An 18,701-nucleotide genomic window follows, 5' to 3' on the forward strand; every position below is an offset into this window, starting at 1 on the left:
TTTAAAAAATCTATTTATTTCACATACCAACCACAGTTTCTTCTCCCTCTTCTCCTCCCATCCCCTACCCCCTACCTCTGTTCTACCTTGCCCCCCATCCATCTCCATTCACAAGGGGTAAAGGCCTCCCTTGGAAGTCAACAAAGTATGGCATACCAAGTTGAGGCAGGACCAAGCTCCCCCCGCCCCTTGCATCAAGCCTGGGCAAGGTATCCCACCATAGGGAATAGCTTCCAAAGAGCCAGTTCATGTGTCAGGGTCAGGGCCTGGTCCCACTGCTAGGGGCCCCATAAGAAACCAAGCTACATAACTGTCACCTGGATGCAGAGGGCCTAGGTCAGTCTAGAGTCCATGAGCTCCCACGGCTTGGGTCACCTGTCTCTGTGGGTTTCCCTTTCATAAACTTGACTCTCACCCCTTGCTCAAAAAAAAAAAAAAAAAGAAAAAAATCCCTCCTCCCTTTCCTCAGTTGGACTCTGGGAGCTTGGCCCTGTGCTCGGCTGTGGATCTGAAGGCTCTGTGATGACAACTAGGCCGTCACCAATCTGATTTCAGGTATTCCCTAAAAGTTTACTTTCAGTCACCGAATTTCAAGTTCAGCTGACAAACATAGAACACGTTAGGGAGCACTTACTGTGTGTGTAAGCAGTGAGTGCACACGCAGGTGTAAGGGTTTGTCTGTTTGCTGGAGCTCACAGTCGAGGGGCAAGAAAATAAAGCAAGAGTATGTCACCTCAAGTGTCACATGGGGTTGACAGGTCAAAGTGAGGTTTAGACAATGGCCGCCAAGACTTCTGATCTGACAGAAAGTATACAAGGATTTAGAAACAGTAGATGAATGGAATGCTTTGGGGGGAAAAGGAAACCAACAGGAAGCTGTGTGTGGCTGGTACATGGTGTGTCCTGGTGAGCGGGAGGTGCTGGTACATGGCGTGTGTTGGTGAGTGGGAAGGGCTGGTACATGGTGTGTGTTGGTGAGCGGGAGGGGCTGGTGCATGGCGTGTGCTGGTGAGTGGGAAGGGCTGGTACATGGCGTATGTTGGTGAGTGGGAAGGGCTGGTACATGGTGTGTGTTGGTGAGCGGGAGGGGCTGGTACATGGTGTGTCCTGGTGAGCGGGAGGTGCTGGTACATGGCGTGTGTTGGTGAGTGGGAAGGGCTGGTACATGGTGTGTGTTGGTGAGCGGGAGGGGCTGGTGCATGGCGTGTGCTGGTGAGTGGGAAGGGCTGGTACATGGCGTATGTTGGTGAGTGGGAAGGGCTGGTGCATGGCGTGTGTTGGTGAGTGGGAGGGGCTGGTGCATGGCGTGTGTTGGTGAGTGGGAGGGGCTGGGGTCAGGGAGGACTTTAAGGACTTTGGCTTTCTGTAGAAATCTGGGATTTGCACATGTTAATATGACTAGAAGGCTTTAGCCAGGCTATGATGGTGCACACCTTTAACCCTAGAACTTAGGAGTCAGAGGCAGGGGGTTCTCTGTGAGTTCAAGGCCAGTCTGGACTATAGTGCGAGTTCCAGGACAGCCAGGGCTACACAGAAAAAGACAGAGAGAGAGCGAGAGAGCGAGAGAGCGAGAGAGCGAGAGAGCGAGAGAGAGAGAGAGAGAGAGAGAGAGAACTAGAAGGCATCAGGTAGCCTATAAAGAAGATAACTAGTTTTTATAAACCATCTATCATCTACTTACTACATTTTGTAAAAAATAATTCTACTCCTTGACTCTCCTCTTCTTGGGTTGCATATGCAGTGTAAGCACATTCAGGAGCTTTGAGAACTGAGGGTTCATATAGCGTGTGCTGTATGGATTCTGTAAGCATGAGGCTATGGGGACAGCGCAGACACGCTGCACTGGGTCCATACGGTGTGTGCTGGGATCTGTAAGCATGAGGCTATGGGGACAGCACAGACACGCTGCACTGGGTTCATATAGCGTGTTCTGGGTTCTGTACATGTGAGACTCTGACAGTGCAGACACGGTACAGTTACACAGCAGCTGTTAATTCCATCTGAACTCTAGCAATCCTTGCGCGTTTTATTGTATGTTGCCTTTTCACATGTGCAGACCATGTGAAATCACTACTCAGCACAGAATAGAGCTCCCCCAGAATCTGCCACATGCCCTTTGAGTGGTCAGATTGCTGATCCCCATGTCTAGGCAGCCACAGCCTTGCTCTGCCTCCTTCCTGTTACCTTGTGACTTCAAGAATGGTACAGACATGGGAGCTGTACAGACTATAACCTTCAGATACTGACCTTCCTACCTAGGCCGCTGCACACATCAGAGGTTCCTGCCCATTTCTGAACAGGACTTACACTGACGTACATTAGGACTTCCTCCACTCCTGGCTATTGAGTATCTGTGTATAGATTTCTACGTGTGGAGCTCTGCACATCTGGGTCCTTGGCAGAAGCGAGCCAGGTCTCCACGTCCTCAGCATCACGTGGTCTGCCACTCTGTCCACTCAGCAGCTCTGCCCAGCGTGGGGCTGGAACCCAGCATCTTACAGGCTGCAAGCTCTCCAGCTCTCTGCCCCGTCCCAGCTCTGAGCTCTGTCATCTGGAGATTCTCTTCATGTCTGTGGCACATTTTCTACTTGGTTTGGTATTTCTTTTTTAACTGCTGAGTGTTAAGAGTTCTTATATTCTTTAGATACAAAATACCTATTAAATATATGGCTTGAAATAATAATAATAATAACAACAACAACAACAATAATTAGGGTTTTTAAAGCCAGGGTTTCATTGTGTAACGCTGGTGGTCCTGGAACTTACTCTATAGACCAGGCTAGCTTAGTGCTAGGATCAAAGGTGTGTGCCACTAAGCCTGGCTAAAGATCTATTACACGTGTTTGTGTGTTTTGTCTACATGTGCATCTCTATACCACATTAGTGTCTGGCACCATTGGATCCCCTGGGACGGCAGCTACAGATGGCTGTGAGCTGCCACGATGGGGCTGGGACTCAAACTTGGATCCTCTGGAAGAGCAGTCAGTGCTCTTAACCATTGAGCAATCGCTCCAGTCCCTCTACCAAGTATTTTATTAGAATAAATTCTTCACTAAAGATGGCATGAAGATGAAGATGGCAAATAAAAATACGAAAAGGTGATCACCATCATGTATTATTTAATACAAACTAAACTTAGGTAAGACACCACCACATATCTACTAGAGTAACATAATCACAATTAAAAATATGATTATCTCTTTTGGTATGATCAAAGGATATGATCCAGCAATTCTATCTAGGAATTTATCCATGAGGTGAAAAATGCACTTCCCATGTTTGTATCAACCAGGCACAGAGGTGTACACCTGTAATCCTAAAACACTGGAAGCTGAGGCAGGAGGATTGCTACAAGTTTCAGTCTGGTTTGATTTATATTGTAAGTTCTAGTTCAACCAGGGCTACATGAGACTCTTACAAACAAACAAACAAACACTCCCAAAGCCCCCAAAACAAAATAACCAAACCAACTAAATAAAAATGTTCATATCAGGAGCTGGAGAGACAGCTTAGTGGTTAAGAGCGCTTGCTCTTGCAAAGGAGCTGGGTTTGCTCCCAGCACTCACATGGTGCTCACAACTATCTGTAAGCCCAGCTTCAGGGGATCCTATGCCCTATTCTGACCTCCTCGGGAACTGGGCACACACATGGTTCATAGACATACATATATGCAGACAAAACACATACAAAATAAATAAATCTAAGAATAAAATTTAGAATAAAACATGTTCACCTCAGCGTTATTTGAGTTTAAACTAACGCGTGGGCTTGTGAGATGAATGCTGAGCAAAGGCCTGCTCAAGTTGATGGTCTGGATGCAATCCCTGGACCGTTCATCGTCTGGCTTCTGTGCGCATGTATGCAGAAATACCCACAAGATAAATACGTGCAAAAGAAAGCTATCTTCACACCGAAGTCCTAGCTATGTGGTGTTACTGGACTGGTATCTAGAGCTAAGCTTCCCAGTGCTGTGATTGCTGATGCAATGCTCTTGTCTGAAATGAAAGTGTGTGCGAGGCAGAGAGGCTGCTTGCTTTGGCTCATCCTTACTCTCGTCCAGTGATGGTGGACATCCATGGTTCCCAGCATCACGTGGCCCAGTGCACTCATGCCCGAGCGGTCTGTGAACACGATGGTGCATCCTGCGAGAAAACAAACTGTGGTCATGGCCCAGAGGACTTGTCCTTATAACACGGTGCAAACAATCACTGAAGTCCAGGGTATACACTCAGGATTAAATCTAGTATATCCTAGAAGCCTATTTTATGTTTCTCCTTTATTCAAAGGAACAGATTTAAACATTTATTTTATTTTACTTTTTTCTTTGATAGAGTTTCTCTGTGTAACCCTGGCTGTCCTCAAGCTTACAGAGGTCTGCCTGCCTCTGCCTCCTGAGTGCTGGAATTAAAGGCATGTGCTACTACCATCCACAGATTTAAACATCTAACTCTGATAAAGTCTCTTAGTTTTGTGCTACAATTTACAGATGTTTACCACAGATTTTCTGAAAGAGAGTGGACAGTCGGGCAGTGATAGCACACACCTTTTTCCCCAGCACTTGGGAGGTAGAGGCAGGAAGATCTCTGAGTTCTTCAGAGTGAGTTCCAGGACACCTAGGACTATGCAGAGAAACCCTGTTTTGAAGAAAAACAACAAACAAACAAACAAGAGAGCAGGCAACAGTTACCTTTTGCATTCTGAAGTGGTTCCAAATTCTGCTGTGCAAGGCGGCTGAGACTGTGCAGCTGGCTGCAGCGATGGGCAACACCCCAGCCCCTTTGCCACCTAGGCCAACATACACAGCCACGTTAACAGCAGCACAGAGGGATGGACAGGCTCTCACCCCAACTGACTCTTGACAAGGTCAACAGCCTCTTCCTGGAGCAGAGAGAATCATGTTTCTACGATGTTTATTCTCTCTCTCTCTCTCTCTCTCTCTCTCTCTCTCTCTCTCTCTCTCTCCATCCCTTCCTCCCTCCCTCCCTCTCTCTCTGGTTTCACTGTAGCTTTGAGCCTGTCCTGGAACTCTCTCTATATACCAAGCTGGTCTCCAACTCACAGAGATTCGCCTACCTCTGCCTCCCGAGTGCTGAGACTAAAGACGTGCACCACCACTGCCTGGCAAATATATATATTTGAGACAAGGTCTCATTAGTTTCAGGCTAGTCTGAAACTTGCTTTACAGCCAAAGATGCCTGTCATCGTCTGGTCATTCTGCCTCTACCTCCATAACGGTGTGATCACAGGTGCGCACCACTATACCCAGCTATTGTGGTGTCGGGGATGAAATCCAGGGCCCAGTGTGTCCTAAGCAAGCACTTTATTAACTGAGCTAATTCATTCCTGCATATTTGATTGTGTGTACTAGTGTGGAGGTCTGAATGAGAATGGCCTCCATAGGCTCATGTCTGAATTGCTGCTCACCACTTCGTGCAGTTACTTGAGAAAGATTAAGAGGTGTGGCCTTGTTGGAGGTGGTGTGCCACTGGGAACAGGCTTCGAGGTTTAAAAAGCCCAGGCCATTCCTAGTGAGCCCCCTCTCTCTGCCTCATGGCTGTCTCAACATCTAAGCTCCCAGCTCCTGCTCCAGCACCAAGCCTGCCTTCTGCCATGCTTCCCACCGTGACGGTCATGGACTTGCCCTCTGAAACTGTAAGCAACTCCCAATTAGATGTTTTCTTTTGTGAACTGCTTGGTCATGATGTCTTTTTACAGGACCAGGACAGTAAGACAGCCAGGATACTTTATTACCTGATATCTGAAAGATGCAGAAGGTCAGACAGCTCCTTCTTCAGACGATCCAGCTCCTTCCTAAGAGGCAAGCTGTTCTTCAGCTTTTTCACTGCACTTTGCCCATTGCTACCTAGCCAGGACCTAGACCGAAACCAGAGACAGCACATGGGAGTGGGAATGGAGGCCAGCGGCAGAGCACCCGCCTAGAGCAAGCGGGGCCCTAGTTCCACCCCTAGGACCGCAAACAAAAATAAAGCAAACTAACCAGAAGTCTACTGTTAACCTGAATGTTCAGTCTGACCTTTACTTCTGTTTTTTTTTAAATAATTTGTTTAACTTTATTTTATGTGCATTGGTGTGAAGGTGTCAGGTTCCCTGGAATTGGAGTTACAGACAGTTGAGAGCTGCCATGTGGGTGCTGGGAATCGAACCTGGGTCCTCTGGAAGAACAGCCATGCTCTTAACAGTTGAGCCATCTCTCCAGACTCCCAGAGCTTTACTTTTAACAAACCCACTTCAAGAGGCTGTCCACCCTTGCATGTTCAATTATGGCAGCTTCTTTTTTTTTGTTTTGTTTTGTTTTGTTTTTCGAGACAGGGTTTCTCTGTAGCTTTTGGTTCCTGTCCTGGAACTAGCTCTTGTAGTCCAGGCTGGCCTCGAACTCACAGAGATCCGCCTGCCTCTGCCTCCCGAGTGCTGGGATTAAAGGCGTGCGCCACCACCGCCCGGCAGCTTCTTTTCAGTATTACAAAAATTAAATCAGGCCATACCTGTCCCTATGTTTAGAGATAAAACAATCAGGAAGAATGTGAAGAGTCTTCTAAGCCTTTAACTGTTTACTGGAGAACATGGATTAATTAATAAGAACATTACTGCTGGCTGTAGGAGCTCATTACTCTGCACACAACAGCTGAGGGCGGAACTGAGAACCATGCAGCTCACAGTGAGCATACGTGGGTCACACATGGCTGTGAGAGACACACTGCGCAGATGTGTCCTGAGGAAGGAGATGAAAAACTGCCTTGTGGATTCCAAAATGGCAGAACCTTTCATTTTAGTTAATCTTTGATTTTAATACTAGGTTGCAGTACCCTGTGCTCTCAAAGCCAACTCCTCATCTCGCTGCCTAATCTGTCTGCGGACTAGACCTTACCACTCCAGTTCTTTAGTGACAGTGTGCCCAGAATATATCCAAGTGGGCCTCCCTTTCTCTTCACCCAGCCCAGTGCCCAGCTAAAGACTTGTCTCAATTTCATCGACTACATAGTTAAATAGGCTCAGTATAAAATAAGCTCTTATTCTTATTTCTTAGAATATTTTCCTCAATAAGCTTATAAGGAAAAATAAATGTTAAAAAATGCTTTGAGGACGAGGCAGGGTGGGTCTCAGAAGGAGCATCCAGAGGGACACTGCCCTCCCTGGACGGTGTCTCCTGCTGTGCTAAGCAGTCTCACCAGGTATGCGTGGTATTGCCTGCAGTCTCCGCTCTCCAAAGGAAGTCTAGAGAAATAAGATACTTATGTAGAGTCTGTGGGTGGTGAAACAGTAATGCATGTAGTGTGTGTGTGTTTGTTTTCACAGAATGAACCAAGGGGAACAATTCAGATGTGGGAGTGGGTAGGCCTCAGGCACACCTGTACAAAAGAAAGCTCCAGAAGGAGAGGAACAATTTAAAGAGTAAACAGGTCACTCATACAGCTCCTCACGGGGATGCCCGAAAAACTGTGGGGTATGTCCACGATAAGATGTAATAAAAGTCATGCTAAAGAGAGCTCAAATGTGCCTGATAAAGCCTTTAGACAGAAGATGCTTCAATCAACTATTTTAGAGTGAGCTAAAGCTTTAAAGTTTAAAACCTGCAAAACAATGAAATCATTATGAATTTATCAAACAAATATTTATCCTATTAACACAGCATGGTGTTGTAAAGATTTACCTAAAAGGAGAACAGAGTATCAGAAAGAAAAAGGTGACTCAGAAATTAACTTCAGCTGGAAGGTTCTAGGTACCAGGCAGCATGGACCCGAGCCTGAGACACATGAGTAAGAAGGGAGGGTGTGCCAATCATGCAAGTGCACACGGATCCACAGATGAACTGGCCGTCCACAGAGATGGTTCTATGGGCCAGGGGGTGGGGGGGATACTGAGGCGCAAAGAAAGGGAAGAGGGGAAAGACCACGAAGGGTTTTGCATGGCAGAATAAGTGGGTCCTTACTCCTAGGTAAATGTGCTCATTATTTTTTGATTTACAATTAATCCTGCCCACACCCCCCTTTTAAGACTACTAGGTTCCCAAGCCAGGAGTACTAGTCCAGGCCTTTAATCCTAGCACTCTGGAAGTGGAGGTAGGAGGATCTTGGCCAGCCTAGTCTACAGAGTAAATTCTAGAACAGTCAGGGCTATGTAGAGAGACCCAGGCTGTGCATGTTAGCACACAGTTTTAATTTCAGTACTCTGGAGGGAAAGGCAGCTGCATTTCTGGATTGTACTGAGAGTTCTAGCCTAGCCAGGGTAAGTAGTAAGACTCTGTTTCAAAAACAAAATAAAGCAAAAAGTACAGGTGTACTCATAAATCTAGAGCTGGTATCAGCATCAGCGTCAGACTGGGCGTTAATGTCAGCTCTCATTTGGGCCACACTGCGGTTCACGTTCAGGGTCCCTTCTCTCGCAACACTGTCTGCTCTCATTTTACCTGGCTTGGAACTACACTTCTGTCAGAAAGGTACACTTGCTTAAACAACACTCAAACTCCACAGAGCCTTATAATGGGTTCATGTAAATCTTAGACACCAGTTTTCAAACCATGTAAAGCCCTTTGTATGATGTTAGCCATCTACCATATGCTATGCCATTATTAACTTCATCTATGACGCTAAGAAGGAGTCTATTTAACAGCGACAGGTTCGCCATCATGCCAGGACAAACAGCTACTGACACCTGGACTGATTTTCCCTGACTTTGATCCCTGAAACAGTAGTTTACAAAGCTGCTCTCCTCCTCAACGTACAGAGTAAGACAAGAGTCTGAATGGAAAACAAAGCGCATCTTGAGGACATAGAGAATCCACAGCAGCATGGGTCACACGGACACAGGCATATTCTGAGGAAGTGAATGCTTGCAAAACCCATCAGGTGTTTTTAGTCAGTGCTAACGAAGTTAACAAGAGCACTCTAAAGTACCTGGCGATTCTTCCACTGCTAAGTCACGTCTGTCACTACAGACTGCACTGACTTTACATTTCCACGTGACACTCAATTTGCTGACATTTCAGCCCATCACATTGTATTTATTCCAACCAAGATTTATTTTTTTTCCTAGTGCTCTTCCACTGAGCTACACCTCCCACCTCCAAATTTATTTCACATTTCTTACAAAACATAAATGAAATTTATGTCCACACAAACTCATACATAAAACACACAAGAGTGCCGGGCGGTGGTGGCGCACGCCTTTAATCCCAGCACTCGGGAGGCAGAGGCAGGCGGATCTCTGTGAGTTCGAGGCCAGCCTGGTCTACAAGAGCTAGTTCCAGGACAGGAACCAAAAGCTACGGAGAAACCCTGTCTCGAAAAATCCAAAATACATATATATATATATATGTGTGTGTGTGTGTGTGTGTGTGTGTGTGTATGCATATACATATTATACATATATGTATATATAATGTATGTGTGTGCATATGAAATATTTGGCACAGAAAACTATGTGGAGTTTTAGAGAGAGTGAGGAGAGAGAGCGTCTCATTATGCAGCCCTGGCTGGCCTCAGAACTCAAGTATGTGGACCCAGTTGGTCTTGAACTCACAGAGATCCTCCTGCCCCTGCTTCCCAAATGCTGAGATGAAAGGAAAGCACTGTACTCCCTGCTCATATCTAGTTATAATTTAAAAACATTCTTTTACAATTGTCCATTTAAGATGATATTTTATAAAGCTATCTCCCATCCATCCATCCATCCATCCATCCATCCATCCATCCATCCATCTATCTATCTATCTATCTATCTATCTATCTATCTATCTATCTATCTAATCTATCCACCTGTGTGTCTGTGTGTCTGTCTGTTTATTCTGAGACAGAGATTCATTAAGTATCCCAGAGTGGTCTGCCTTCATCTCTTCTCTTTCCCGGCTGGGATTAGCCATGTGTCACTACAACTGGTGTGCTTTTCTGTAAGTAATTTTTATTAAAGTCAGTTACCTTTGAAACCTCCATATAGACTGGCAATGCCTAACATGCAAATAATTGATTTAAAAAAACTTAAATCTTGGGGCTGATGAGATGACTCAGAGGTTAAGAGCTCTGAATGCTCATCCAGGGGATCCGATTTAATTCCCAGCACTCACAGGGCAGCTTGCAACTGTCTGTAACTCCAGTTCCAGGGGATCTAACACCTTTCACACAAATGCACATAAAATAGTTAAATAACTTATTAAAAAAACAAAACAAAAAACTTAAATCTTTTGCATGTAGCTGGTATTAAACAATAACAAAATGGAAGTATTTTTGCAACTTTAAGCAAGACACATAAGATATCTTTTCTCATGGTTTCTGTATTAAAAATATTACTAAAATTTCTTTTCCTATAAAACCAGAACACATTTAAACATAAACTACATGAGGCTGTTGAAATAAAACCTTTGACTTACATTAGGGTTGTCTCCACTCTTGAGGCGTGTAGGTCTTCGTCAGGGTCCTTGAACCCAGTGAAGGAATAGTAGGACTTATGCCATTTGATGGGTCTGTCAGGCATCCCTGTAGCTTCCTGGAGAGGCTGGGAATGCACATTAGTAGTGTTCAAGCTTTGGACGTGTTCAGCAGACAAACTGCAGGAGTTGAGAATATACAACACTGTGCTTAGCAGATCGCTGGTGTGCAAAGTAAATCTGACTGCTCGAAATCCTAGAGAATATAATTCCCCAAACAATTAATACAGACGATCACTTGTTTTACCTTAGAATCATTTTTCATGAAACAATTATAGAGTTAAAATCTTTAAAAACATTTTATTAGCCATTAAAAATCACCCAGCAAATGGAAACCACTCCCTCTTCCAATTCCACAGCAGCATTTCCGTCTCGACCAGTGAGGACACTCACCCTAGCTGAGAAGGGATGGAGGCGGTTTTCAGTGCTGCCCATGAACCTTGCTACTAAGAGAGGGAAGTGCTTCCATGTCCATCACAAAGTTTCTAGCAGAAAGAAGGGCACACGGGACGCCTGCGTGGGCAGTGCCTGCTGAGGGAAGGCCCAAGCAACATCTACCTAGTGGTGGTCACAGAAGCTCATCTTTAAAAATTTTTTAATTGATTTTGTGTGTGTGTGTAAGTGTACTACATGTATTCCTGGTGCACAGGGAGGCCAGTGTACAATCCCCTTGGAACTGGAGTTACAGACTGCTGTAAACACCATGTGGATTCTTGGAATTGAACAGAGGTCCTCTGGAAGAACAGCCAGTGCTCTTAATCACCAAACCATCTCTCCAGGCAACCCCCAATTTTTAAAAGTAGTTTGAAAATTACACAAGGGTGTTGGAAATATAGTTAAGTTAGTTCAGTGGCAGAGTTCTTGCCTAGAACACACAAATCCTTAGGTTTGGTTCATAGCCCTGACAAAAAAAATAAAATTCTATTAAGTATCATTATTATTTTAGGCAAGGTCTCACTTTGTAGCCCTGGCTGGCCTCAAACTCACAGATATATGCTTGCCTCTGCCTGCCTCCTGAGTACTGGGATTAGAGGTGTGTGCTATCACTTTGTCTACAAATACTTTATAAGCACATGCTCATTGTAGTTTCATACAGACACAACTAAAAGTCTATTAGGAGGCATTTAGTCTCACGCCTTTACTAGATATAACCACTGTCAACACACGCACGACTAAAAGTCTATAAGGAGGCATATAGTCTCACGCCTTTACTAGATAGAACCACTGTCAACACACGCACGACTAAAAGTCTATAAGGAGGCATATAGTCTCACGCCTTTACTAGATAGAACCACTGTCAACACACGCACGACTAAAAGTCTATAAGGAGGCATATAGTCTCACGCCTTTACTAGATAGAACCACTGTCAACACACGCACGACTAAAAGTCTATAAGGAGGCATATAGTCTCACGCCTTTACTAGATAGAACCACTGTCAACACACGCACGACTAAAAGTCTATAAGGAGGCATATAGTCTCACGCCTTTACTAGATAGAACCACTGTCAACACACGCACGACTAAAAGTCTATAAGGAGGCATATAGTCTCACGCCTTTACTAGATAGAACCACTGTCAACACACACACACACACACACACACACACACACACACACACGCACACGCACGCACGACTAAAAGTCTATAAGGAGGCATATAGTCTCACGCCTTTAGTAGATAGAACCACTGTCAACAGCTGGCACGTAGTCTCTGAACAACACGTATTAACAATGTAGCTAATCGTGCACACGTGGATATTCACAAATGAAATAATTAAAGCTAAGGTGGGCGTGGGGTACAGGAGAGGTAGAGGCAGATGGATTGGGGCTTTAAGGTTATCCTTGGCTAGGTATAGTGAGTTTGAGGCCTGCCTGGGCTAAGAAACTTTTCCTCAAAAGAATAAAACCTACCTCACCCCCTCCCTCAAACAAATCCATCATCCCCACCACCAACACCACCACTACAAAAATATTTAAATAAAACTTAAGGGACAGGAGAGATGGTTCAGTGGTTAAGAGCACTGACTACTCTTCCAGAGAACTCAGGTTCAATTTCCAGACCCATATAGCAACTAACAATTATCTGTAACTCCAAGATCTGACACCCTCACACAGACATATATGCAAGCAAAACAGCAATAAAAATGAAAATAAATAAATTATGAAAAAAAAATAAAAAACCAAAACTTAAAACTCAGTTCCTCAATTACATGAGCAACATTTCAAATACTCAGCAGTCACATGGCTGGTGTTTGCTGTACTCGGGAGTACATCTGTGGAATACGTACTTTTCTTATACAGACAGTACTGTTCTAAACCTTTCTATATGCTTCTCTGAACTGCATATGAAACAAATGCTTATGTCATAAGGTGTATGTTTCTATAAACACACACATACCCATTTTAAATTGCTCCTTTTATTGCAGATGGTATCGTTATGGACCTATTATCCATATGTGAACCTTTTTTCTCTTAACTTGGTGACCTTTTGATGGACCAGGCTGACTCCATTTTAAGATTAGAAGTCATCTTGTTACAAGGTTAAAATAAGTTCATTTCTGTTTTCTGTAAAACTTGGATTTGCCTGTGTCTTGACCCATTTTCTGGAATTTGGCATGTCCTACATCCTATCCTCTGAAATTTTCACCCTGATAAGATGTTCTACCAAATAATTTTGAAATATTCAACAACTTCCCACATAACCTAAAATCTCCCAGCCCTTAGAAAGCCCCAAGCCTTGCAGTTTTGAGACTACAGAAACCCTGTTGGGGACTGCAGACCCTCAGACCCTGAACTTTCTATGACCCCTTGCCTGAAGGAATAAACAACTTGTTTTCCTATGCTTGCAGCTGCTCTGAGCACAAGACCCTCATGAGTTCCTGATAACAAGGGAGTGGTTTCTGGTGGGCTTGCAGCTGAAAAAATCCTGAGAGTTAGGACGTGGTCATTAGTCAAGGAGAGCCATATAAGTTGTCCTGGAACACAATAAAACTGGCATTCTTGTTTCAACAGTGATCTGTGTCTCTGTGTGTTTTTTAATCCCCAGACCCTTGCCCAACTGTGGTTCCAGGTGGTGCAGGCGCCATAAAACCCTACTTTTTCCTATGTTCAATGCCATTTTTTCAAATCCTGCTGTAGGGAAACAGCCTTGTCTGACAGAAAATAAAGCTTGCTTAATTTGACTAAAAACATTTGGGTTGGTGGTCTTTACTCTCATTCAGTGGGATTAATATCTTCCACATTGGTATGTATAAATGAGCCTATTCTTTTCAGCAGCTACATGCTAAAGTTAACTTAATAACCACAGCATGACATATTTATCACTTTCAATACTGATGGAATTGAAGTAATTTTCAGAATTCTGTGTGAGACTGAAATGTGCTTGCTCTGTTTGCTTGCCCGCCTTCCTTCTCTTCTGTTGTGCGTGTTCACGTGTGCACCTTCACGTGTGTTCATGGGCATACTTGTGGAGGTGGATGTCCCCTCAGGGTGTTCTACTGGTACTGTCCACCTTATTCTGAAGGATCTGGGTGGTCTCCCAGGTGAAGCTGGTTGGCCAGTGGGCTTCAGGAATCCTCCTGTTACCTCCCCAGTGCTGGGATTACAAGGCATGCTATCACAGTTAGCTTGTTTGTTTGTTTTATGAGGTGCAGGAGATAGAGCTCAGGTCCATACTCTTGTATGGTAAGCACTCTGTTGATACCGCCCAACCCTCCTGAGATGTAATTGTTCCTAAGAGCCAGAGCTTAACTCATTCTTGCAGCTATACTCTGCTTGGTACACACATTCACAATTAACAACATTATAAAGCTAAAAAGTTTTCCTTCATAGGATCATTTGATGGTAAGGTGAAGATTACTGGCAGAAGAAAAGAAAATTCTTTTTTTTTAAAAGATTTATTTATTTATTATATATACAGTATTCTGGCATGGAGGGTACCAGATCTCATTACAGGTGGTTGTGAGCCACCATGTGGTTGCTGGGAATTGAACTCAGGACCTCTGGAACAACAGCCTGTGCTCTTAACCTCTGAGCCATCTCTCCAGCCCGAAAAGAAAATTCAAACATTTTCCTTGAAGGCAGGAAGAAGAAGCTCCAACTTAAGTAGCTGAGCTGGTAGCTTCATAGGCCACACCCAACACTCAGGATGCAGAAGCTAGGGGACTCTCTATGAGAGAGGCAACTTTTGTCTATATAGCAAGTTCCAGGTCAGCCAGGGCTATATAGTGAGACTCTGGCTTTATAAAGCAGAGCTGGGGAGAGAGCTGGAGAGATAGATGGTTCTGCATCTGCTCTTGCAGAGGACATGGGTTCGATTCCCAGCACCCATACGGTGTCTTACAAGAATCTGCAATCCCAGTTCCAGGGGATCTGATGTCCTCTTCTGATCTTGGGCACCAAGCATGAGTGTGATACATAGACATGCATGCATGCAAAATAAACACCTACAAAAATGACTAAAGCAAGTTGGGTGTGGCAGCACACAGCTTTAATTTCAGCACTTGGGAGACAGAGGCAGCTGGAGCTCTGTGAGTTTGAGGTCTACAAAGTGAGTTCATAGCCAGGGCGTTTACACAGATTCCATTTTAGCTTATCTATTCACTGGTTACTGAACTCATCACACAGGCTGCTCTCCAGAGCATATCCTTTAGATCTTTAGGATTCCTTCTGAGAACAGCAGCTTTGTGGCTTCTGATGAGATCATCACGAGGGACACTGTAAGAGTGTATGTGGAGCTGGGATAACCGCACTCATGAGTGAAGCATTTGGCTAAGTTTGTGAGGCCCTAGGTTCAATTCCAGCACTAAGATGGAATAGTCTGAATTTACATAGCTCACAGTAGAGCATGAAGAAGCTTTTCTTCCAATTTTTTTTTGAGACAGGGTCTCATTTTGTAGGCTTGATTTGAACTCACTATTTAGACCAGGCTCACCTCAAACTCAGCAGATCCTCTTGCCTCTGCCTCCTGCTGTGGGATGGGAGGTGTGAACCACCATGCCTGGCTTGCAGAAGCACTCTATTGTGTACAAACATTATCAGTGGAAACAGGTCAACATAAGGCAGAACAGCACTTGGGCACTTCAATTTGCTTTTTTATTGCTGAGTTATAGACCATTTTGTAAGGGAGATACTTTGATTCCTTTGGTGTATAAAGTGCTTTATAAATTACTACAATCTGTAATCCAGGCTGGTTTGGAACCCATAATTCTCCTCTCTCAGGCTCCCCATGCTGGGTTCCTGGCTATTTTGAATAAAACCCTGAGTCAGACAGAGCAACTGCCGAGAAAAAGAATGTGTGACTTTTGACCTCCACAGTCAATCGTGGGAGAATGAAAGACTATCAAATGCTAGTCCTTAGGCTGGCTTGGAAGCCATCTTTAACGTGAAGAGAGGCCTTTCTTTCTTTCTTTCTTTCTTTCTTTCTTTCTTTCTTTCTTTCTTTCTTTCTTTCTTTCTTTCCATTACGGGGAGAACTCGAATGCAGTCCCCAACACAAACCACGCAGCTGATTTCCTGATCATGGAATCTCTCCTGATTTTGAGATGGAGCCCTTCTTTCCATTTGAGGTTCTGAGGGACTATGAGGGGTTTTCTATGCAATACTCCAACTCTCATTTTAATAATAATAGAGTCAGGAATCACAGGCAGAAGTTTAAGTATTTTCTATGTATCAGAGACATTTTAAATCAATGAATCTTAAACTATTTAAAAGTCTTTTAAAAATAAAGCTATTTCTTCAAGGATAACCACAAGGACAGATATTTCAAGAAGGGACAGGGCAGGGCTTTACCTTTTTTTAAAAGGCAGAATCTTGTCATGTAGCCCAAGCCAACCTCCATCTGGTAGAAATTCTCCTGCCTAAGCTTCTTGGGGGCTAGGAACACGGGCATGCCAACATATCCAGCTCTTCACATTTTTTTTTTGGTCTATTTTTGAGACAGGATCTTCCTTTGACCATCCAGGATGGCTTCAAACTCAGTCTTCCTACATTAGCATCCCAAGGACTGGGGTGTAACATGATTTCTAATTGGTCTTAGTAATAAAAACCTGTAGTCAGATATTAGGAGGTGAAAGCTGAAACATCTGAGAAGCAGAGCAGCAGCCACTAGTTCTAACCTCTGCAAAATCTTCAGACCAAATGGGGTATCCTGTCTCTGCAAGTCCTCAGACTGAATGCCTTGAGCACTTGTCTCCACCCACTTTATATTCCTCTCTCTGCCCAGCCATATCACTTCCTGTCTCCACCTTCCTAGGATTAGATGCGTGTGACTCCCAATTACTGGGATCAAAGGTGTGAGCCACCCCCTCCTGGCTCTTTTTCTCTTGAGACTGGGTTAATCTAGTGTAGCCCAAGGTGGCCTTGAACTCACAGAGGTGTCTGCCTCTGCCTCCTGAGTGCTGGGATTAAAGGTGTGTGCACCACCTCTGCCTGACCTCCATAGCTAACTAGTGGTTTAGCTCCACACTCTGATCCTCAGGTAAGTGTTATATGTTACAGCACAAACACAATATCATCACACTGGGGTAACAGGTATGCAGCCACAGCTAGAGGTCCTACTTGTCAACCTTACTTCATTCTGATGGGAAAGTAGGTGCTTAGAGAGAAGGCTGTGTAAAAACAGCATCAGGTGGAAGTTTAGACACTTGAGTTCAAGACCCTACTCTGTCTCTGTGGTCTTTGGAAGTAGGGCAGATGTCAGTAGGTCACAAACAGTTAAACATTCTACCTTCACAGAGACAGGAAGAAAAGGAACACTGTAGGTTTCAAAGTGTGAATGTTGAGATTTGGGAGACCATAAACAGGAATACTTTGGGGCTTTTGTTGTTTGGTACAGGGCCTTACTCTAGAGTTTGGCTATACACCATCACGGCTGGTCTAGAGCTCACTACGTAGACCAGGCTGGCCTCAAACTCACAGAGATCTGCCTGCCTCTGCCTCCCAAGTACTGGGATTAAAGGCATGAACCCTAACATTTGGATGGAATATTTAGGAAAATAAAATGTTTGAACATATGCGGTTAGGAACAGAATCTAATTCTAGGAAACCAATTATATGGTATTTTTCAACAATCAAGGCTTTCATCCAAAGGTATTCTGGCAATGTCAGACATAATGAACACGTTTTCCTTGAAGCTGGAGAGGGACACACTAGAAATAAAACAACTTACCAGAAGTATTGGTAGGTTCCTGGCCTTCCAAGGAGTTCTGAGCTGTTTTTTCTCTTATATAAAATGTAAGCTGAGTTGGTTTCAGAGACTTGAAGCCTGGTTTCTGGAGATTTTCTAAGTAGACACTTAATCTCTTAAGAGAATTTTCATTGATTTCCTAGGGAAAAAAACAAAAACAAACCATAAGGGCATTTACATGTGAATAAAGAAAGAAGAAATTATTTGTGGTCCTTAAATGTATTGAAGATAGTAAGTAATCTACTGTTAAAAATGTGGAGGGAACCTGACATTGTGGCACATGGCTTTTATTCCAGCACTTGGAGGCAAAAGCAGCCAGAGCCCTGTGAGTTCAAGGCTAGCCTACATAGTGGTCTACACAGTGAGCTCCAAGTTCCACTCCAGCTTGAGCTACACAGGGAGACCTACACAGTGTTTGTCTTAAAACAAACAAACAAAAACCTGAGACCTGGAGGCTAAGTGGTTTAGAGCACAGGTTGCTCTCGCAGAGGACCTGTGTTCAGTTCCCAGCACCCAGCTGACAGAGTACAACTGCCTGGAGCTCCATCTCCAGGGGATCCAGTGCTTCTCTGGCCTCCATGGGCACTTGCACTCACTCAGCCCAACACTGACACAGACACACACACACACGCCTTAAGGAAGTGCTGGGATCTCTTAGCCATTTGGTAAAAAAGCTAGCTCCACATTCCAGGGTGTGTGATGGATAACAGCTGAAGGTGAGATACAACACAGACCCATGGAAGCATCAGGGTAAAGTGTGACTGGATTCCTTCTTCACTTAGGAGTAAGAGCAGCTCAGTTATGACTACTCTCCCAAAGCAATAAATTAATGATCATATAATTGGATCTATTATCTCTATTAGTATCTCCATAACAGACCATTGAGATACATCTCTTTATAAAAAAAAAAGTTAGAAAAACTAAGAAAAATCCATATACACGTAGTAAGCAATGTCATAAAGGCACATAACTAAATAGGAGAAAATATAGCTTATTTTATAGTAAAGGGCTTTAACAGGCTCTTCGACATGTATGACCATGGCAACTTCTCAATTACTGGAGGACTACACAGTCCG

General features: G+C 44.1%; 1 protein-coding gene across 8 annotated transcripts in view; it reads right to left on the reverse strand.

The window, feature by feature from the left end:
- Nucleotides 1-18,701, reverse strand: part of Tcaim (T cell activation inhibitor, mitochondrial) — a 30,472-nt gene that overhangs the window by 4,667 nt on the left and 7,104 nt on the right. For 3 of the 8 annotated variants that reach the window (XM_075964058.1, XM_075964059.1, XM_075964060.1), the window contains exons 5-9: nucleotides 17,608-17,764; nucleotides 10,382-10,558; nucleotides 5,752-5,874; nucleotides 4,688-4,785; nucleotides 4,051-4,142 (exon numbers count right to left, since the gene is read on the reverse strand). In XM_075964058.1, coding sequence (XP_075820173.1) covers nucleotides 4,051-4,142; nucleotides 4,688-4,785; nucleotides 5,752-5,874; nucleotides 10,382-10,485 — 417 coding nt within the window. In that variant the 5' untranslated portion in view covers nucleotides 10,486-10,558; nucleotides 17,608-17,764. Of the gene's footprint in view, nucleotides 1-3,733; nucleotides 3,848-4,050; nucleotides 4,143-4,687; nucleotides 4,786-5,751; nucleotides 5,875-10,381; nucleotides 10,635-17,607; nucleotides 17,765-18,701 lie in introns of those variants that run through there. The other 5 variants (XM_075964053.1, XM_075964054.1, XM_075964055.1 and 2 more) reach the window with 3 other exon arrangements.

Source organism: Microtus pennsylvanicus, chromosome 3 (genome assembly GCF_037038515.1).
Source record: "Microtus pennsylvanicus isolate mMicPen1 chromosome 3, mMicPen1.hap1, whole genome shotgun sequence".
In the NCBI taxonomy this organism is placed as follows: domain Eukaryota; kingdom Metazoa; phylum Chordata; class Mammalia; order Rodentia; family Cricetidae; genus Microtus; species Microtus pennsylvanicus.